At 58.0% G+C, this 21,014-nt stretch overlaps 7 protein-coding genes across 7 annotated transcripts in view; 5 read left to right on the top strand and 2 right to left on the bottom strand.

Moving 5' to 3' along the window:
• Positions 1–1,313, bottom strand: part of VDAG_07041 (uncharacterized protein) — a gene marked incomplete at both ends in the record, with an annotated part of 1,624 nt that extends 311 nt beyond the window's left edge. Inside the window, 2 exons of the mRNA XM_009655946.1 lie at positions 4–896; positions 1,266–1,313. Coding sequence (XP_009654241.1) covers positions 4–896; positions 1,266–1,313 — 941 coding nt within the window. The remainder of the gene's footprint in view (positions 1–3; positions 897–1,265) is intronic.
• Positions 1,314–2,785: 1,472 nt separating this feature from the next.
• Positions 2,786–4,372, top strand: VDAG_07040 (lipase/esterase; the record flags this gene model as incomplete). The annotated part of the gene is made up of 7 exons (XM_009655945.1): positions 2,786–2,839; positions 2,911–3,110; positions 3,178–3,285; positions 3,357–3,414; positions 3,467–3,544; positions 3,618–3,946; positions 4,023–4,372. 7 exons carry the CDS (start codon positions 2,786–2,788, stop codon positions 4,201–4,203), a joined length of 1,008 nt encoding a protein of 335 aa, XP_009654240.1. The 3' UTR covers positions 4,204–4,372.
• Positions 4,373–4,931: 559 nt separating this feature from the next.
• VDAG_07039 (uncharacterized protein) lies at positions 4,932–8,405 on the top strand (the record flags this gene model as incomplete). The annotated part of the gene is made up of 8 exons (XM_009655944.1): positions 4,932–4,988; positions 5,268–5,334; positions 5,397–5,523; positions 5,684–6,426; positions 6,491–6,756; positions 6,813–7,006; positions 7,092–7,405; positions 7,498–8,405. The coding sequence occupies 8 exons, from the start codon at positions 4,932–4,934 to the stop codon at positions 8,403–8,405; spliced, it is 2,676 nt and encodes an 891-aa protein (XP_009654239.1).
• Positions 8,406–8,874: 469 nt separating this feature from the next.
• Positions 8,875–14,871, top strand: VDAG_07038 (uncharacterized protein; the record flags this gene model as incomplete). Its single annotated transcript, XM_009655943.1, has 1 exon — positions 8,875–14,871. One exon carries the CDS (start codon positions 8,875–8,877, stop codon positions 14,869–14,871), a length of 5,997 nt encoding a protein of 1,998 aa, XP_009654238.1.
• Positions 14,872–15,638: 767 nt separating this feature from the next.
• VDAG_07037 (26S proteasome non-ATPase regulatory subunit 11) lies at positions 15,639–17,063 on the bottom strand (the record flags this gene model as incomplete). Its single annotated transcript, XM_009655942.1, has 3 exons — positions 15,639–16,645; positions 16,718–16,800; positions 16,882–17,063. 3 exons carry the CDS (start codon positions 17,061–17,063, stop codon positions 15,639–15,641), a joined length of 1,272 nt encoding a protein of 423 aa, XP_009654237.1.
• Positions 17,064–17,704: 641 nt separating this feature from the next.
• VDAG_07036 (SOF1 protein) lies at positions 17,705–19,168 on the top strand (the record flags this gene model as incomplete). The annotated part of the gene is made up of 3 exons (XM_009655941.1): positions 17,705–17,820; positions 17,879–18,563; positions 18,623–19,168. The coding sequence occupies 3 exons, from the start codon at positions 17,705–17,707 to the stop codon at positions 19,166–19,168; spliced, it is 1,347 nt and encodes a 448-aa protein (XP_009654236.1).
• Positions 19,169–19,828: 660 nt separating this feature from the next.
• Positions 19,829–21,014, top strand: part of VDAG_07035 (HET domain-containing protein) — a gene marked incomplete at both ends in the record, with an annotated part of 2,279 nt that continues 1,093 nt past the window's right edge. The window contains 2 exons of the mRNA XM_009655940.1: positions 19,829–20,628; positions 20,711–20,956. Coding sequence (XP_009654235.1) covers positions 19,829–20,628; positions 20,711–20,956 — 1,046 coding nt within the window. The remainder of the gene's footprint in view (positions 20,629–20,710; positions 20,957–21,014) is intronic.

The following is a 21,014-nucleotide window of genomic DNA, read 5'->3' as shown; positions in this document are numbered from 1 at the left end:
GACGACGGGAGCGAGGAAGGCGTTGGGGGTGCGGACGCCGTGAAGAGGGGCGTCGACAGCTGCCCGGGCTCGACGAGGACGGTGCGGAGGTTCGGGTGGGAGCGGCGCAGCTCGGCGGTCAGGGAGGCGTGGAGGGCGGAGAGGCCGGCCTTGGCGGCGGCGTAGTCGGCGAGGCCGGCGGCGCCGAGGCGGCCGAGGACGGAGGAGACGGTGACGATGGTGGCGCCGTCGGGGGCGCGCAGCAGGCTGGGCAGGAAGGTCTTGAGGGTGTAGATGGGGGCCAGCAGGTTGACGGCGAGGCTGCGGTCGAGGGCGTCGAGGGACTGGTCGGCAAAGGGGCGGCCCGTGACGACGGCGGCGTTGTTGACGAGCACGGTGGGCGGGCCGAGGTCGCGCTCGATCTGGGCGGCGGCGGCGGCGAGCTGGGCCTTGTCGGACACGTCGCAGGGGTAGTGGGTGACGCCGCGGGCGGCGCCGTTCTCCATGGGCCGCGGGTCGAGCACGGCGACGGTGGCGCCGCGCATGCCGTATACCTCGGCGAGGAGGAGGCCCAGGCCCGAGGCGCCGCCCGTGATGACGATGACCTCGTCGGCGAGGTCGACGTGGCGCGGCGGGCCGTAGGCGACGCGCGTGTTGATGGCGGACAGAGTCCAGACGAGGGTGATGAGGCTCGCCCAGGCGATGGACACGAGCATGGGCAGCGCCGACCAGTCCATCATCTGGGCGCGGAAGCAGAGCGGGATGACCCAGGAGATGAAGGGGTGGAAGAAGGTCGTCTTGAGGACCTTGAGGATGAGGTCGATCGAGAGGGGGTCGAACCAGGAGTCATTATGGGGCATGGAGCGATCCATGGCTGCTGTCGTGGTTCGCTGTCGTGGTTCGCTGTCGTTGTCTCGCTGTCGACGAGTTCGTGATGGAGAACGGTAAGGTTGGAGGAGGGGTAGTCGGGTGAGGTGGCTTGGGCGTCGTGCCTGGGCGTCGTGCCTGGTCGTCGTGTATCGATGACAATGGAGAAAAAGACGAGGAGAGGCTGCCCGGCAGCAGAGGAAAGCGAGTGACAGGTGTCAATGGCGGCAGGCAATTAGCATTAGGGGAGGGGAGGAGGTTTGCGTCCAGCGTTGAAGGAGGGAAGTTGAGACGAAAGACAGGTCGGCGCTTCGGACATGTGATGGAGATGTTGGAGGGGCCACAGCTCCTACCAGCTCAACTTGGTGACGAAGGAAGGGAGCTTGGTATTAGATTAGGTAAGGTTCCTAGGTCGCTACCCGCTGAGCACCAGGGACCAGGGCGGGCTGGGGCCTTGGCTCAGGCATCTTGGCTCAGCGGCACAGGGGCCTCAGGGCTGTGAAACGCGGTCCCTGCACAAAGGGGTCAGGGGCCACAGGGGGTCAGGGGCCGGCCCCTGTTTGAACCCCTGCCCCCGCTCACTGGAGGGATGCTCAAGATGCTGTGTACTGACTGTTCATCTCGATGCAAGTCTGATGGTCGCCGCTGGTTGTGATAAGCCATAGGCTGCTGTTTCTTTCTCTTCTAATGACCTGTGCATCCGCTATACTTGTGGCACACTCTAGCGACTCACCCACTCGTCAGTGGAAGATGCATCGTGATCATGGTGGAGGCTCCGTCTCCTGGGCCGAAGCCCCCGAACAGTAGCCAAGTACGGCAGGAAGGACCGGCACTCAATAGATAGCGCCACTAGACATACCATTTCCGCAGGACCATCATTGCTTTGAGCAGGACGCGATTCAAGGGCAATCTTCTACCTTACCCCATATATAGAGCGTGACCTGATCAAGCCTCTGCCACAAACACAAAGTCATCCAGCCAAAGACTCGTCCAGCCACTCATGAAACAGAGAAGCCTCCGTCCGCCCCGGCCGCTCGGCATGCCCAACCCACACTACCCCGCATCGACAACGAACATACATAGTACACGGCAGTTGGGACACAAGCACTGATCCATGGCATCCGCCAAGCACCAAGACAGTAGGTACCTTAAACAACACAAAGTCCTACAAGACAAGAGAGCGCTCGCAAAGTAATCTCAACTCATGAACAGGCAATATTCCAATGCTGCGATGCCACACGCCAAGCAAGACATGGTGCTACGCTACGCCAGCCAGTCGCACACTTCGATGTGGTCGTATCAAGGGAGGGAACTGGGGGAAACTCTCATCGACATAAAAAACTGCCGAATGCCGCCACATTACCGAGCTCCAGCCAACCCTTTGTTTTTCGGCAAATAAACCTTTTGATAGCAGCAACCCACCATGATACGAGATGAAGATACATGGTCACGCCAGCTGAGGGAGTTACATGTACCCCACAGATCCATATCTTAGACTGATCATGCCCCAGCACTCCGGGGAGCCAGCATCCCCGCGTTGCTTGCTACACCTGGATACTCAACCCACGCCTCCACTGCACCTGATTACGCGAGGCGCAACCCCGGGATGAAGGCTTACCAGCAAGGCCGCCACGAGCCCGTGCTGAGCGAGAATATCCTTGACCCCGAGGCTATTTATTCAAGTGTCAGGGGGGGGGGGTTTGCTCGGGTAGACTAACGGTCACACGGGCAAGGCTCCGTCAACAGCCCCTCTGGTGATCTATTAGAAGCCAGATCCACCTCCTTTCTCCATCTCGGCATCATGGACCTCTTGACCTACAAACTTGACATACAAACACCTTCCGCGCCCATCACCTCCAGAGCTGCTTGACTGAACCCTCAAGCTCAATTGTGAACCGCCCGGTAGCTCCAGCACCTTTCTACAGCCACCAACGCCAACATGGGCTCCTATAGAGAGCCAGGTCTGCACATTTTGGGTCCTGAATGGCTGGAGGTGCGTCTCGTCCAAAGCTCACCTGAATGAATTGTCTTCGCCAACTTGATCTGTTGTGCTGATGGACTCAGATTGCCGAACATGCCACGCTCTCGTTTGGAAAGGGTACGCCCGAGGAATTACGGAACCAAGTAAAGTTGCCTTTTGAGCTGCCTCCACCCAGCGGATTGACCATCACCGACAAACCGGTGCCCGGATATGACGGTGGCACCAACCAGGTCCGCATCTACAAGCCGGAGGGGCCCTCGACCAACGGCGCCGTCCTGATATAGTGAGTTTTGTAGCTTTCCGGCCTCGAGAACTCTCATCTTGCTTACATGGTGTGTGCGCCTTGCCAGTGTTCATGGCGGCGGCTGGACTGTTGGAACCTTGGACACGGAGGACGCCTTCTGCCGCACCGTATGCACAGGCAACCAGATCGTCGTTGTGAGCATAGACTACAGGAAGTACGACGACAACTCAAAATGCTGCATGCGTGTGATGAAAGATGATTTGGTCGCTAACAAACACCTCTTAGGGCTCCAGAGCATCCTTTCCCCATCGGAATCGAGGACGTCTGGGCCGGAGTTCTCTGGGTAGGAAACATCCATCCTGTGTGCCAGCCTGGTCACAATTGACACCTCACAGGTTCAGAACAACCTAGAGTCCCTCGGGGGGAAGCCAGACAACATCATCATGGGAGGCCTGAGTGCCGGGGGCAACATGGTCAGTCAACATGCAGCCCCAATTCCGGTGGAAAGACCCAAAAGAGGCTGATGCATCCCTAACCCCCCTCCAGACAGCAGCACTCGTTCAACGTGCCAGGTCCACAGGTCTCGTCTCCATCCGTGGGCACATCCTGCGCGAACCCATCGTGGTCCACCCGGCGGTCCAGCCCGCGGGCGTCGACTTCTCGAGCTACGTCGACTCCAAGGACGCCCCGATCCTTCCGACTATCGGGGTGCACCGCTGCCTCGAGTGGTACAAGCCCGTGCCCGACGATCTGCGCATGTCACCCCTCCTGGCCGAGGACTTCTCGGGTCTGCCGCCGGCATACGTGCAGATTGCCGGGGTTGACCCCCTGCGGAGCGATGCCTTCGCCTACATCGACAAGCTCCAAGCAGCTGGGTATTGTTGAACCACACCCCCCGTGTGCTCTTTCTGTCCTGGCCGATCAGCGCTGACCACTTTTCTTGCCGCTCAGGGTTCCGGTGCGCGTCAGCGTGTATCCTGGATTACCGCATGCATTCCAGATGGTGCCGCTGAAGTCGAGCCAACAGAGTGACCAGGAGCTTATCCATGCTGTGAAGTGGCTCATTGGAAGTGAACGAGACGAGGACACAAGCAATGGCGGACCCGACCGTCTTGCTGGGCGGGAACCCTAAGCTTACCGCCAGCACATGGTCAACAAGTGGCGTGGATGTGCAATCACCGTCGGTTGTGGTTGTTCCGGGTGAACAACACTCGAGGACGGTCGAACTCGCAGATGGGATGTTTGGTAAGGCCGTTGCAGTCAGCAGCACGAGACAGACGTGATGAAGATTGATTTGTCATATTGCCCCGAGATCTACATGCTGAGTCCTCCCGGTGTCCGAATCGGATGATTGTCGTGATCACCAGGCTGACGCTCCCGTCTTCGCCCCCAAGGGACCATGAAAATGCCCGCCGAAAGGAGTAGCAGCCACATGGTGCACTGGGTCCGTACGGCCGTTGGGCTACCACCCTGCAAGCAGCCCATGCGAAATGACAAGAACAGAGATGGGGGCTGTCCCGACAGTGGCAAAAATAGCAAATCTTGGCTCGTGGCGTGCTGCCAGCTGAATCCTGCGGGACGGCGCGAAGGATCATGTTCCCAGCCTCATCTCATGCGGGTCTGCCTGCAGCTATTAGCGATGTCCTCCCCGCCCATTTTCAGAATGTTCTTCTTCGAGATGGCTCGTTTGCAGTGAAGTCTCTCTGGGCACGCTCGGCAACCATGTTCCGCTCGTCGAGCATGTTTCGGTCCCGACCTCAGCACGATGTCAAAAGGATCGTGGTGTGTCAACGCTGATGGCAAAGAAGGTAACGGTCGGCACCCAAAACGCCCGCGTGAGTGAAAGCAGCGAATCTGATCATGCGACAACGTAGGAAAGGGAACGGGAAACCTGAGCAACACTTTCAGGATCTTTGCGTCTGTCAAGCAGGGTACTTTTGAGCAGGGCGGCAAAACAATCAAACAGGTACCGATGACTTTTGACCCGTCTCATAGCCATATCTCCTTTTCACACGGTTACAGGTTGCCAAGTACTTCAACGGCATAGGGACCAAGACGAACAGTTATGACAAGTACAACGATGCCATTACCGGGGACGGCTGCAAGGAGCTCATCCGCGATGTCTACCAGGTTCGTGCCAGCCAGCTGCCCGGGCGCCAGCTTCTTCTGCCTGCTTATTGACATGGTATTCTCCAGTACTGCTGCGCAGAGGTGACGAGTCCGGATGATGAGCTTTGGCTGTATGGCTTCAGCAGAGGCGCCTGTAAGATGCCTCTTTCATTCTCGTGACGCTGTCTGGCGTGGTGTCGCTGACTGAAACGCAAGACGTGGTGCGCGCTGTGTCGGCTCTCTTCCGAGACCTAGCCACGTTGCACAAGCAGACGACAGGACAGTTCAACCAGGACTATCGAGTCGCGTTAGGGTTCCTGAACGCGAAGCAGAAGAGACAGATGTCGAACAAGCAGGGAGAGGTATGGCTATGATCTGTCCCTTTGGCCAAGACGGCAGTGCTGACGAGAGCCTCTTTCTGCATCAGCTGTACAACTTTTTGTCAGTGAACAGATCTACATGCGCGATCATTGCCAGCGCAGACTGACTAATAGTGTTCTCAGCTTGGAAAAGACGCGAGAGGGTCCTGCCATTCAGTTCCTCGGCCTCTTCGACACGGTGAAAAAGGCCCAAGGAGATGTCGACTTTGACCTCTCCTACTCACGGTCCATCCGCCGAGTCCGCCACGCACTGGCGCTGAATGAAGAACGAAACACGCACCAACCCGAGCTGTACAAGACCGAATCAACACCGGGCTGGGACGCCGAGTCTGTCATCCAGGCATGGTTCGTTGGCTGGCACGTTGATATTGGCGGGGGAGCCAAGGACGACGGCCTGTCGCTGTATCCCCTGCAGTGGATGCTTCTCGAGAGCCAAAAGTTTGGCCTCGTCCTGGAGTACAAGCCGCCAAAGTACATTGCCGACAAGATTCCCGTCGAGCACCCGCCCTCTCTGGTGCTGCCGAGTATTGTGAGCGAGAGCGGTGCGGACCAGCCGTTTCCGAAGACGTGCCTGTTTTCTGGAGGACCCGTCCCCATTGAGACGAATGCAGACGCTGATCAAGAGGTTCGTCAGTGGGACTTTACCCTGGCGAGCGGTATCAAGGTCAACATGTTTGATTTGCGAGCCTCCCACCGCCACGGCAACCTTCAGAAAAGACAAGGAAAGAAGCTGAAAAAGAAGGGTCATGTGGAAAAGGCCACTCACGAAGTAAGGCTGAATCCACCGGACAAGTTTCTCACGGGCTACCAGCGGCGCCCGCGCTCAGTGTTCGACGCGCGGGGTGTGGCGGGTTACAACGAACATGGTATGCTCCCAACGGCCCCCATCGTCTTTATGGAAAAAGTCACGTTAATGGCGGGTAAATGCAGATCCCTACGGCACCATCATACATCCGTCAGTCTACTTTCTGAAGGACACATATCCTAGCCTGGGCATCAAAGACGCTCTGCAGAAGATGGAAGACAGACTGGAAGACTTTAGCAGCCAATTCCAGTCGCCCGAGCACAGCAATTTCTTTCCCTGGTTGCTGGAGCGTACGCTGAAGACTCGATATGAGCAAGTGCGCATCCTCATCTGCGGTCGATCCGGGGTGGGCAAGTCGACGTTGCTGAACCGCATATTCGGCATGAAAATGGTAAGCATGCAGTCTGCTTGGTCCGAAGCATAGGAGTTGACCCTTAATGTGACCAGACTGTAGAAAACGAGGACACGCGGGGAATCCATGACATGGAGCAAGGGTTTGAGTCAGATCAATACCCCGGTATTATCATTCACGATTCGGAAGGCTTCGAGGCGGGTGATATCAAGCGCGTTCAGGCTTTTGAGATGTTCCTGAAGAAACGGGGTTCGTCTGCCCCAGTGAAGGATCAGCTGCATGCTGTCTGGTAAGATCATGCCCCTGGGGTCACAAGAATGGCATGGATGTTGGTGGCAACATACTGAGCGACGCACTGACTCTTTGACTGAAAGGATTTGCAACGATATGGACACAAGCCGGCCCATCGAAGCCGCATTTGAACTCGTTCTTGGAATCATTGCCAAGTATGCCCCATCTCTGCCAGTCGTTCTCGTCGGTACCAAGAAGGACAAGTTCCTCAGGCAAGAGACCGAGCTGAGCAAGGAAGACATCCGAGCATTGGAAACAGGGCGAGCTCCTGAGCCACAACGCGAGCTGGACATTGCTCGTGACCTACAAAAACGACAAAGTTGGCAGAAGAGGCTGGCGATAGATTGTGCCGACGCCAACGACAAACTGGACATTAAGGTGACTTTCGTCTCGAGAGGTAAGAATACGAGACGCGAGCATGCAGCTGCTTGCTCCTCTCGCCGAAGGGAATTACTGGCCAGTAAATGGAGTGCTGACAAGCCGTCACAGATAACCGAGAGTCCATCATGGCTCTGATGCACTTGACCCTTGAGCCACTCAACTCCGAGAGCCTTCGTTCAGGTATGGTAGCAGCCCAAGTAGTCGATCTAGATCTCAAGATTGCGCTGGCAGTCGAAGAGACTGTTCGCTTGCTCCGCACGGCAGTCACGGCCTCTAACTTGGGGGCTCTGCTTGTGGTCGTGAACAGGATCTCGGCGCCCACGTATTCGCGGCTTCTTTGCAACGCCATCGTCCGATCGTTTGGCTTGACACGCACGACCACCAGCGGACTCACTCGCGAGGAGGAGGTCGACAACATCATGAGCACGGTTGTGTGGAGGAACCTCTCCTCCTTCATGGCACGGTCCTTCTTCGTAGCCATCGGCGATGTGTCGCTCTTAGTTGCGGCGCCGTTATTCGAGGCGCCAGTGACAGCTCGAATGGTCGTCAAATGTGCATGCGATCTCATCATCATCATGGATCGGGCCTTCCACACTGGCGGAAAGTTTGTCACGCGGCAGCAGATCCGACAGGCCTCGCGGGAGTACGTACAGCCTCTTGCAGAAAGCGAGTTGCGCGGCCTGCGCAACCGGACAGGCGTCAAGCCGGGTTCTTCGAGGAGACGGTTGGTCCATAAACGCGTCAACGCGCTGATACCGGTGATTTCGGCATTGGCGGTGAAGATATACAGGAAGCGTCAGATTGAGAGCCTGCAACGGGGCATTCGAGAGATTATTGATGATTATCGAATGCAGTCGGCAACAGACCACTATCTGGAAAGCGATGAATCTGTTGCGTCTAGCGACACATTGTCTGTGGGAACTGGCTCGCTGGATGAGACGCTGGACGTTGCTTCGGAGGATGATGAGGATTTGAAGGCGTTGTCGGACATGAGCATCAAGGGGGCAGGGGTGTGAGGCCGTCTTGTGGATGTTGCGTTGCAGCAACAATGAAGCTGTAGATAAGGTAGTAGCCATGAGCCATGCATCTTCACCCAGCGATGAGAGCAAAGCATCGAGTGGATCCGGGGCACGTGACCAGGCATCGATATGGTGTGGGGTACGGCCGGCGCGCTAGCCCCCCGGAGCCAAAAGTAAACAACGTAGCAGCCTCTCCCGCTTGTGCCTGGACCCGGACCCTGTCTGTACCTGTCACCCACATCGCGACTCCCAGCACGTTCCACACCAACACTATCTCAACACTGAGCATTGCTTGCATCACGCACCCATTCTTGAGCATTGCACATTACACGCGCTGCTGCATCGTTTTAGTCATTCGAATCACTCAACAAACAGCTACACAGTCAAACACACTCCCATTTTGCACCAGAGCCACCGAAAACAACACACGGCATCGCGCCTACCTCACCGCATGGTCGTCACCAAAATGGCCACGCCACGCGCCATGAGCAATGACGAGTTGCTCTCGTCGCCCGACCCCCTCAACGCCTCGCGCGACGGATCCTTCCTCCCATCCTCCCGTCGCGTCACACGAAGCGCATCCCAAGTCTCCCACCGCTACATGTCCCTCGGCGCCAGCAACTCCCCTCGCAAGCAGACCATCGCCGTCGAGATTGGCAGCGCCAAGACCCCACAACGCCTCTTGGTGACCCTCGAAACCGAAAACGACGACCAGAACCGCATAGCACGCACCCTCTTCCCGTCGTCCACGCCCGCGAGGAGGTCGCGCAGGAAGTCCACCGCTGCCACCACCAAATCTGTGCCGCTGCGCGATGAAGATGCGCCTGGCGCCATCACGCCCAAACGAAGGGGTCGCGGCAAGAGGAACTCGACCCCGATGAAGCAGACGCCTGGCCGGAGCAAGAGAGCGAAAATAACAGAGACGGACGACTCGGAATCCGACGCGACTTCGCGACCGGCCCCGGCCTCAGCGGCCGGCAGGAAGAAGACCTCTGCAACCCCCAAGAAGCGCGCTGCTACCCCGAAAAAGACCGCAACCTCGCAAAAGAAGACACAACAGAGACGTAGCGCGAGAATTATGGACCTCGAGGAGGAGAGCATGTCCGACGCCACCGTTCTGTCGGAGCTGTCAAACATAACAACACGACAATCCAAGAAGCGCAAGGCGCAGACGGCGCCTGACGAAGATACATCATCTTCAAAACAAAGCACAAAGCGGGCCACAGGCAAGGCGCGCCGCATGGCACTGATTCCCGAAGAAATCGAGAGAATCGCCGAACCCGTTTTAGACTCGGTTGAGAATGTCCATGCCGAGGAAAATACCAGGACCGAACCCATCGCTGAGGAGCCTGCTACAGAACCTGCAGCCTCACTCGTCTATGAACCGCAGACATCGGAAGACCCGTTGACTAGCGACGCTATCGTGGACAACACCGCAACAACACGCATTACTGCCGGAGCACCCACTGAAGAGGTCTCCACCGAGTCCTGGATCAGTGGACGCCGCTCATCAACACCGGTGGGAGACAATGGATGGGACGCTCAGCATTCCATTCAGCAAGAAGAGCCTGAGAGCAAGCCAGAAACTGAGAGCATTGATCAGAACGATGCGACGGCTCGTGTTGCCTCCAGTCAAGAACCCACACCGCAAGACCAGTCCATGATGCAAGTCGAATCGGGCATCCAGATCGAGCTTGAAGATGAGCAGCATGTGCAGCCCCAAGCTTCGGAACAACAGCATGAGCAACAGGAAGAAGAGAAAGAAGCTGCCCCGGAGCCCGACATGTGGCTTGCCATGTCCGACGCCGCTGGTGGGCCCCCCTCAGATTTTAGCGATGATGCGCCTCCTGACGACGGTCCCGATGACCACTCCGACATCAACGATGACGCTGCTGCAGAGACTGTCGCTGATCAATTCTCCGACGACGACGAAGCTGCAGCGCGGCCTGCACTTGACGACACGGTCGCGCAGGGAGAGGACTTTAGCATGATATTCGCTGCTTCCATCCCCTCCTTACGAGGCAGTCTAGGTGTTCGGCCCAATGAGACGATGGAATTCGGCGAAGAAACAAGCTTCATAATCAGCCAGACACTTGAGTCTTTCAGAAAGTCGAGGGCTGGAGAAGAGACTGCCGCTCAAAACGAAGGAAGCCCTGATCTGAGTTATGATCACAGTCGGGTCTTGCAAGAACAGCGCAACGGCCGCGATGACGATCATGACGAAGTCCGTCGCGATGACGTTCAGGATGTCGAATCTAACCAGGCTGATCAGGACGAGGCTCAAGGCGACAGTACCAATGTCGACGATCTCCCAGTTCTTCCAGTTTTGAGCCAGCAAGCCCCGACTACCTCTCAGGCACAGCTTGACCTCAATTCCGAATGGTCTGAGGCTCCTGACGAGGTTCTCGAGGCTGCCGTGCCGCGTGAGCACGAACAAGGCGGCGACGAGCGGTCTCCTATCAAACGCTACAGACCTGCCGCTCGCATCTCGTCGCCAGAGATGTCTGCTTTATACGAGGACCCATTCCTCGATATTGCCGAGAAACAGGCGGCTGCGCAAGCACCTAGCTCCCTTGCTCGTAGGCTGTTTTCATCTTCTAGAAAGCCCCAGTCTCAAGCAGCCGCATCGTCTCCAGCCGAGCCAACCCCGCGACCGCTGGCCCGTCAATCTCTTGCCCGCCAGGTGCTTTCTTCTGCGCAGAAGTCGATGGACGTTGACTCGTCGCCAGTGAGATCAGTAGCAGATGAGGATGAGTTCCCCGAGGTCCCAGACAATGTGCTTGCAGCCTTTACTCCGGCTAAGTCTCAGTATCTGTGGTCCAACAAACCCTCTGCTTCCGGATCCGCCGTCAAGTCACCCGCCACCAAGGCAACGTCGCTTGGAAACACCTTGGAGATGACTGACGCCGAGTCTGCTGCTTCTCCCTCTGGCTCAGTACGCGGCCGTTCAGCTTTGTCGCCCGCCAAGCGCCACCTTTCCCCTTCATTGGCTCGATCCAGCCCCCGACGCAAGCCGGTATCCCTGAGCAGACAGTTGTTTAACTCAAAGGTGCAGGAGGCGCGACATGCGGATATTGATCACAACGTGGATGCCATCCCTATTGATCTCAAGGGCAAGGCGACGCCCAACGTAGACCATGACGAGTCTGCTGCCTACAACGATTCCTGGTCCGAAATACCAGAAGACGTGCTGGACGCTGCGGTGCCTGAGTGGTATTTGGCTCAGCGTAAGGCTGAGGAGCGCGCCAAGAATACACATGATCTCGAGAAGGACACTCTCGACCAGGGAGCTCACGATGCTTCTCTCATGGATGAGGAAGATGACGAAGACGTTCAGAACGTGGGCTCAGTGGAAGACCGCGTCGGGGAGGACGACAACCTCAGCGAGAACGACATGCAGGAGGAGCTCTCCGAGGAGGAAGCGTTTGAAGAGGATGTCCAGGATGAGGATGAGGAAGAAGAGGCGCGTGACGACGCCCAGATGGACTACGTTGACAACGACAGTGCCCACGATGATATGGCTACCGAAGGCAACACAACCCAGAAGGACATCGCTGCTGCTTCGTCCCCCAGGAGCCGTGCTGCTTCTGTTGCTAGCACGCAAGGACGTCTGCCGACCCCCGAGCTTACATCTTCGCCCCTTGACAGCACCGTGATCTCTCATCACGACCGCCACGGAACGGCCCAAGAGCCTGCTGCAGAGCCTGCTGCCGGGGACACTTTACCCGAGCTCCCTGCAGCAACTTCGAAGGCGAGACCGACGCTCGATGTTCTTGTGACGGAACCCGAAGCCCAGCAAAAGTCGACACCCACGGCGCCAGAGCTCTCGTCTCAACGTACTTCTCAAGATGCCAACATGCTAGCTCCCCGCTCTGCTTCTGCTGAGCTGGGACATCGCCCGTCTCTGTCACCCATCGTAAGGGCTGGGCTTGCTTTGCAGAGCGTCACCTCCGAGGCTTCGTCGCCCATCTCCCGGCAGAACTCATTGGGCAGTCCTTTCAGGCCCGCGACGAACGCCACGCCTGGTCACACGGCTAGCCGCTCTATTGAGCGTCCACACTCCAACCATGTCGTTCCGAGTTCCTCGAAGCTTATCGCCACCGAGACTCCCAAGCAGCGGCCCACGACGTCGGCAGATCAGTCTGCGAGCCAGTCCGGCGCCAAGTTCACTGGTGCCAGAAAGGGATGGTTCCCGCCGCTGTCCAATATTCTCCAAGCTGGCGCCAAATTCTTCTCGCCTACAGCGGTAACCTCCGCGCGCGAGCAGGCGAGCCTCGAGTCCCCAGCGGCGAAACTGGTGGCGCGTGATCCCTCCCAATCACTCAACAGAATGAGTGATTCTTTTGCGTCGGGGCGAGAGCAAGAGGTCGTCGCATCTTCTGGTGACTCCGACTCTCTCCATGTTGCTCCCCCTCATGAGGAGGAGTCGAGCTGGATGGTCGACGAGCAGTCTCCTGCAGCGGCCCCCCGAGAAGAGACCGTCTTCCAGCACCAGGCTACCAGCCCGAGCCTGAGTGTTGCGTTTGGTTCCGTCGCTGGATACAGTTCGCATGCCCATGAACCAAGCGTCGTTGCGCCGACGCAGAATTCACCTCCCCATGCAACTGCCGCGGGCGAGGACGAAGACGAGGAGGACATTTGGGAGGTTGAGGCACAGCGAGATACTCCTAAGGGCTCTCGCCAACAACCCTTCGGTAAGCGGTCAAGTGTACGAGGTACTGGCTCCCTGCGTCAGAAACCATTTGGTACGAGTCCCCGCAAGAGGCACCATCCCTACGTCAAAGCCCGGCCCGTTGTGCCCAGTCCGTGGACGAAGGCCGGCAAAGAGAATGAGCCCCTGGGAGACGAAGTGACAGGCCTGACACCGGCCAAGGCACAGGCCGCCGAAGCAGCACGAAGCGTTCAGAAGAGCGCACAGTCCAGCCGCCAAAACAAAATGTTAAGCTTCTTCTCTTCTCCAGCCCTCCTGCCAGGTATGGAAAACGCTCAGGCCGCTCTCGAGCGCAAGAGGCGCGATCTCGCTGCCCAGGAAGAAGCTGCCAACCGTCCAGCCGAGAGCCTTATTCACGTACTACAGACGAGCAACACAATGTTTCCGACGGTTCCGTTCAAGAGCGCCAATCCGTTTGCCAACGCCAGAGCACCTGCGCCTAGCTCGCTGAGGAAGTCTGTTCTGGCGCCCAGCACACCAGACCGGTCGCAGGTCCAGTCCCGCGGCAAGTCAACGCAGAAGAGCCTTGGGGTGTCCAAGCTGTCGTTCGCGCCGACACAGTCCGCGACACCTGTTCGGACGCACCTTTCCCACGCCGACATAGAGAAGTGGCAGGAGGATTCTGCTCTGGAAGAGTCATCTTCTTCCCCCGATCATCGACTGAGGTTTCTCCGCACTCTGCCACCGAAGAACGCTTCGCCCAGCAAGTCCGCGATGCGATCGCCTCTGAAGGCCCACACTCCCGGTCCTGTGGTAGAATGGGATAGCGGCGTCGAGTCGCCGATGACTCAGGCGCAGAAGCGTTTCGAGAGAGAGCTTGAGCAGGCTGCTGTAGATGACTTTGCTCGTCGCCAATGGGAGGCCCAGCACAGTGCCACGAGGAAGAGTTTGAGCAGACAGCGCACAGTCAGCGAGGTCGCTACCCATGACGACGAAGTCAGCAACGAAGAAGTGAACGAAGAAGATGCTCGTCAGGAGCTTGTCGGCGACGATGACAATAATGTTGAAATGATCGACGCCCCAAGCGTCGAGACGGAGGAGGAACTCTCATCGAGCCCTCCTCGCACGCAGCTGGCATCCAACCAGCCCAGAGAATCCTCACAGCAAAGAGGACTCTCGATCGAGCTTGAGCTCCAGCTCCAACGCGAACGCATGGAGCAATACGCGCTGGAGCGACAGGAGGCACTGCGACGTCAAAAGGAGGAGATTGAGCTTGCAAACCAGCAGAGGCTCGAAGAAGAGAAGAGAGCCAAGGAGCTGAAAGAGATTGAGCGAGAGCGCTACCGCAAGCAGGCCGTGGCAGAGTGGGATCAGCCGCTTTCCAGGACCGTCTGGGGCGACACCCACTACCGCTACATGCATCGCCTCATCAAGATGCGGCGCAAGGGTCCATTCAACTATGTCTTCCCGGAGGACTTTGAGCGTCGCACGGGATGGCTCATGGGCCAGACCGTTCTCGCACATGACGAGACGCAGCAGAGGCTTGTGCTGAACGCCTGGCACCTCAACGTCATTGACGTGTTCATGAGCGAGGTCAAGGGGGTCTGGGACGAACTCGAGCTGGCCATCAGGCTCTTCTCCATCGTCGTCATGGAGCGACTGCGCGAGGAGTGGCACCTTCCCCTCGATGAGATACGGAAGGCCATGGTGGCCCAGCGCGCAGCGTTGGCGGCGCAGGCCGAGGCTGCTGCCAACGCACAGGAGGTTGCGGAGGATGATTACGAGGACGACGAGGAGTACTCGGGAGTCTAAGGGTGTGCGCATGACAGACGAGAAGAGGCACATCTGCTGCGTGAGCAGCTTTTCGCCAGTGTCGGTGTTTGGGGTCTTGAGTCTTTGTATTGCATACTATGGCGGCATAGCGTTGCATTTTTGTCTTTTTCACTTGCACGAGGAGAACGAGAGGTCATGTTTAGACGACGAAGGCCTTGGGTGGCTTTTTTCCCCCTTGTTTTGGGTTTCTCGAAGGCGTTTAGGAAAAGGGGGACGACGATTGGGAGTCGCCCTACAGCGCCGATTGGCATCACCACGACGTTTGAGAGCGCTTGGCGTTGAGCTATCATGTCGTTTTAGCATGTCCGAGTACAGAGGATGTTTCGCTCTCGAGAGCAGAGGGCAAGGGTCTGCGCAACCAGGAATGGACTTGGGGTGTCAGGGGCGTTTTGGTACCCGCCGTATGGGTTTTGGTGTTGGAGATACCCGTGTCAGGGAGTGTCGAAGTATAGGATTCACTGAATGAATGAGCGAGTACATTTTGATTGTTCGATGCCTATTGAGCCATGAAAAAGTGGTCAAAATGCTGCTCACATGTAGGCGCTGGGCGGTACGAGCACGGAATTCACATTCACACACATGATTCAGACCCGCGATGACGCCTCACTTCAGGCGGGGATACTCAGCAGATGACAGGCGATGGACATGGCATCGAATGATTCGCGTCCGGCGTCTTCACCAGCGGTATCTATGATGTTGTTACACTACAGCTCGCCACCCCCCCTCTCGCCGGGCCCTCTGCCGGCCTACTCCAGCTGCGAGGCCTGGTTCGTGTAGAGCACGTCGACCACACCGCCGAGCTTCTCGATGGTGGCCAGGGCGTGGTCGTACGACTCGTCGCGGTGCGTCTCGTCAAAGATGATGAGGCAGCCGGCGCCCTGGTCGAGCACGCCGATGATGACCTTGTCGAGGATCATCTGGGAGAGCTTGCGCTCGACCTGCTGGGTGTCGAGGCCGACCATGTTGGCAATGTGGTCAATCTCGACGCGGGAGAAGGGCTCGATGACCTTGATGAGGTTCTGCTCGAGCATGGCGTCGTAGAGGCGGCGCAGGTGGTTACGGATGAAGGCGTCGGAGCCGAGCTCGTAGCGGTACGCGGTCAGGGCGCGCTCGTACTCCTCGAGGGAGCGGTTCGAGTGGGCGCGCGCGATGGCCTTCATGGCCTCGAGGTTCTGGCCGGCGTACTTCTGGGCCTGCTTCGAGGCCATGAGGTTGTTGACGTCGTCGGCGAGGTTGAGCATGATCTTGCAGAGCAGCATGTACTGCAGGGCGGCGGTGGCCTTGACGGGCTCGTCCTGCGTGTGGTAGCCGTCGAGGGCCTCGATGAAGTAGGAGAAGGCCGTGTTGAAGTCCTTGTCCTCGGCGTGGAGCATGCCGCTCTGCATGTCGAGGTTGGCCTGCAGCAGGGGCGGCGTGTAGACCGAGGCGGCGCTCGTTCGGGCGCTCGTCAGGGCGGCGCGGGCTTTGGGGATGTTGCCGAGGGCGTGGTAGACGCGCGACTCGAGAAGCTGGACCTCGACGAGGACAAGCTTGTCGTCGAGACGCTTGAGCTCGCGCAGCAGGCCGTTGATGAGGGTGAGGGCGTCATAGTAGGACTGCTTGGCCATGAGGAGGGTGACGAGACGGGTCTCGAGGTTCTGGCGCAGGAAGCTCCGGCGCTCAGAGGTCGCCCACTCTATACATGACTTGGTGACGGCGATCTGGGTGTCGGTGGTGTTGGGAATGGCATCGAAAAGGTCAAGGAGCTGGCGGACTGGGGAGGTCACCATGTGAGTCGCCGGGGTCCATCAAGGGGGGGGTGGGGTGTTGAGGGAGGTCATCTCACCAAGTTTTGCCGTCTTTGCCTTGGCGAACGATGAGAGGGTCGTTCTGCTTGTCGTCACCAAATCCACGAGCGATTGCGCATTCCTGGTACGGTCAGTCAGTCCATCATGGCTGCTCATGCGCCAGCGTGGCATCAGCCGCAATGCAGCCCATGGTGAAGCTTACTTCTCATCCCGGTACAGCTCGCCCAAGCTTATCAACGCCGCTTCGTACTCCTTAATGGCGGCATCGGACGTCGCAGATGGCGGTTTCGACAGGATCTCTTGGTAGGCCTGCTCCGCTTCGCGAGGGTTCGATTTCGCCAGCTTTTGGGCTTCCTGCACCCTTGCCGAGTCGCCCTGAGCCATGGCTAAAGATGTGTCGGTGTGCGGTATGTGTGGGGTGTGTGTGTGTGCAGCAGAGTGTATATGTGTTGATGCGGGGGTTGTTGTTGTTGTCGGAGTTCGGAGGGATCGTAGAGGTTCGACCGTTCAGAGTGCAGCACAGGGTCGAGGGGGTTTGGTGGTGATGCAGCTGGGCTGCCTGAAGCTCCCACCTTTCGCGTCAGTTGCTTGGGGGGCTGTTACTAATCAGCAATAACGAGATATCCGGATATGTGGATAATGGGATCACGCATTGTGTGTCTCTACAGCCTTTAGATCCTTGTTTGTGGTGCACCGTAGCTGACTGTAGCCTGCCGTACTCCCTACAACGGCTTGAACGGGCCGTGATTGATCCAAGGCGCGCTCTGATTCGAGATTACGCTCCGATAAGCCCCACACCCCGCCAAACGCTCTGGAAATTTTTGGCGATAACCAAAGTAACGAGGCGAGGGTCCAGAAGATCGATCTTGAGAAATCATAATTGTTTGGTCAGTTGCACGCAACACGCAAAATCGATCTCCAGACGCAACCCCCGAGTCAACGAAGCTCCGGACTCCCTTCGATCATAGTCCCGTCGATATCAGTCCCGACACGAATTGTCTCCTGGGCTCTGGGTCATTTTCGCCATGAAGATCAAAGCTCTTAGTCGGTCGGTGTCCGAGTACAACCCGCCTGGAACAGAGGTCGTCAAGCAACCGCGTAACCTCGATCCTGGCGCCCATCCCTTCGAGCGTGCGAGAGAGTCAGTGACCCGAGGTGTGGCTAGTCCGACAATGTTCAAAGCTAACGGCGACCACCAGATATACGAAAGCTCTCAATGCAGTCAAACTCGAGCGCATGCACGCGGCGCCCTTCGTGGCCGAGCTCGGCCAGGGCCACGTCGACGGCGTCTATACAATGGCTAAGGACCCCAACAGTCTGCAACGGTTTGCGTCGGCGAGTGGCGACGGAGCTGTCAAGGTCTTTGACATGACGAGCCGGGACGAGGTCTGGCAGACGAAGAGCGCACACGAGAACATTGTCAGGAGCGTCTGCTGGACCAAGGATCAGCGCCTGCTGAGTGCGGCATCCGATAAGACCATCAAGCTTTGGGATCCCTACAACACGCCGAGCGAGTCTGCGCCCATCTCGTCGTGGCTCGGCAACAGCGGCTTTACGGGCTTGTCGATGCACCGGTCGCGCAACGTCTTTGCCGCTTCTTCGTCGTCGAGCTCGGTGGCCATCTATGACCTGGAACGCCACAATGCCGCGCCAGACGTGCTGGGCTGGCCCAACTCTGTGGACACGATCAATGCCGTGGCATTCAACCAGGTGGAGACGTCGGTGCTTGCGGCGTGCGGCCTCGACCGATCGATCGTCCTGTTCGACCTCAGGACCTCCATGCCTCTGACGAGGACAACGCTCAACTTTGCCTGTAACGCCATTTCGTGGAACCCCATGGAGGCCTTCAACTTTGCTGTGGGCAGCGAAGATCACAACATTTACGTGAGTCACCTGCTCGAACACTGGTGCCTAGTTCGACAGACTGCTAACAGGAGGGCCAGATTTTCGACATGCGCAAGTTCGACAGGGCGCTCAATGTGCTCAAGGACCACGTTGCCTCGGTCATGTCCGTCGAGTTCAGTCCCACGGGCCAGGAGCTCGTCTCGGGCTCGTACGATCGCACGATTCGCCTTTGGAACCGCGACCAAGGCCACTCGCGCGACATCTACCACACGAAGCGCATGCAGCGCGTGTTCAGCACCATGTTCACGCCCGATTCCAAGTACGTCCTCTCGGGCTCCGACGACGGCAACGTGCGTCTCTGGCGAACCAACGCTTCGGAGCGGTCGGGCGTCAAGTCGGCGCGCCACCGACAGGCCCTCGAGTACAATAATGCCCTCATCGAGCGCTTCAGCCACATGCCCGAGGTGCGCCGCATCAAGCGTCACAGGCACATCCCGACGGTCGTCAAAAAGGCGGGCGAGATCAAGGCGCAGGAGCTCAAGTCGATCAAGAGGAGGGAAGAGAACGAGAGGCGGCACACGAAGAAGCAGTTCCAGAAGAGGCGCAGCGAGCGCGAGAAGATGGTGCTGGCGCGGGAGAAGTAGGGTATGCGGCGGGCGGCGGCCACGTGCTCCTTGGATTGTCTTGGGTTTCGCAGGCGTTTTGGCATGGCATTGCTGGGCGTTTTAAATACCTTGTGCACATGGGGCGTTTTCGAGATGGCTAAATTGTATGTAGTTTTTCTTCCCAAATCGTGGTGCCTGGTCAGAGCTTGAACCCTGCAGAGAGTATCAATGAGAGTACAAACATGGTGTTCCCCGTGATCATTTCGGGTTCATGGGCAAGTCGTCAAGGTGCCTCGAAATTGGAACCGAACCCCTTCAGCAAAGATATGCGACAAGCATTGCAGCAAAACAAGATGTCCTCGACCAATCGATCGAGTTGCTATAGTGTGAAGGATTGAGCTGAAGAGGGGGGTTGACGTGGCGCAGGGGCTGACAGTCGTAGGAGCGACACTCATTGCCATTGCTCTGCTACAGCCTTGCCTGACGATCTGTTTCTCAACATCACAACAAGTCAGAAATCTTAAAACTGATGTTTATCCTGCTGGTTTGGCACCCGAATAATCTTGCCCTGCGGGTCATCTCTCTCGCCCATCTTGGCGTCGCCGTCGACAGTGAGGGGTAGGCCAAGTGGTGAGAACTCCTGGCGTCATCAAAGACTCGTTCACTAATATACGATGGGACAGCTTTGAGCAGCAAAAAATGGCGTATCACACCCGCCCGGGAAAGGGCTCTGGTCCTGTGTTTCTCCGTCCGTCGCCAGAGCCAAGCGGTAGTTCGTCGAACTCTGTCTGCCCCGTGTGCAAGAACTGGTCTCTTGAGCGATGGACGACGCCGTCACATGGCCGACGGGAGAGCCCCGGTGCTCCGATGAGAGTCGACTTCTTTCAGGTTGCCGAGTCGGCCTACGAGGAGCAGTGCCGGTTCTGCTACGTCATATACTATTCGCTGCTGGCCATGGGTTGCGATGTGCAAATTAGTGGCTACTCGGTCCTGTCTCTCCATGCAAAGCCGAAGGCCCCCTTCTACGTTCTCTGGGATGATGCTCGTGTCGGCCGCAGCGTCGTCGAAGTGTTCCGTGAAAAGGACTCAAAATGTCTGTTGAACATGCTCGGGTCAGCAACGCCCCTACGCGAGGATCTTCGCGATCCAAGACTCTACGACGAGATACGACAGCTTCGCAACGAGTGCGAGAAGAAGCACCCTGCGTGTTCACAGGTCACTGGTGAGCTGCCGCGGCGGCTGCTGCACATCGGGTCCGCAGCCCGTCCCGATGTTCGCGTGACAGCCAGCTTCCCAGAAGATGCGCGATACATTGCTCTGAGCCACTGCTGGGGTCCCGATGCGCCTTTCACGACCACATGGGTAACCCTCACGCAGCGCGAAGAAGGTATCGAGTGGAATGACCTACCTCGAACGTTTCAAGACGCCATCACCGTCGCTCGACAACTCGACGTCGAGTACATGTGGATCGACTCTCTTTGCATAATACAAGATGACGAGTGAGCGAACCCTCCCCCCCTCGCAGGGCGGTCGAACGTCATGGCAAGCCCCCCTTTGCTGACTCGCCTCTTCCCACGACAGAGACGACTGGGCCGTCGAGTCGCTGAAGATGGGCTTCATCTACGAGCGAGCCTACCTGACAGTAGCCGCAGCAACGGCAGCCAGCGACCGAGAAGGGTTCCTCGACGGCTCGCCCGGGCGCGAGCACTTTGCCGCGCGCACGATAGACATGGACCCCTTCGGCGGGCCGTCGGGCGTGCAAGCGCGGCGCGTCTTCGACGTGCGCGCCACGACGCTCCGGGACCCCTGCACACGCGCGCGTGGGACGTTCCAGGAGCGCATCATGCCGCGGCGCATCTTGACCTTCTTGTCGGCCGTTTTCTTC

The sequence above is a fragment of the Verticillium dahliae genome, genomic scaffold (assembly GCF_000150675.1).
Source record: "Verticillium dahliae VdLs.17 supercont1.15 genomic scaffold, whole genome shotgun sequence".
Classification (NCBI taxonomy): domain Eukaryota; kingdom Fungi; phylum Ascomycota; class Sordariomycetes; order Glomerellales; family Plectosphaerellaceae; genus Verticillium; species Verticillium dahliae.
This window is presented reverse-complemented; position numbering and strand designations above follow the sequence as displayed.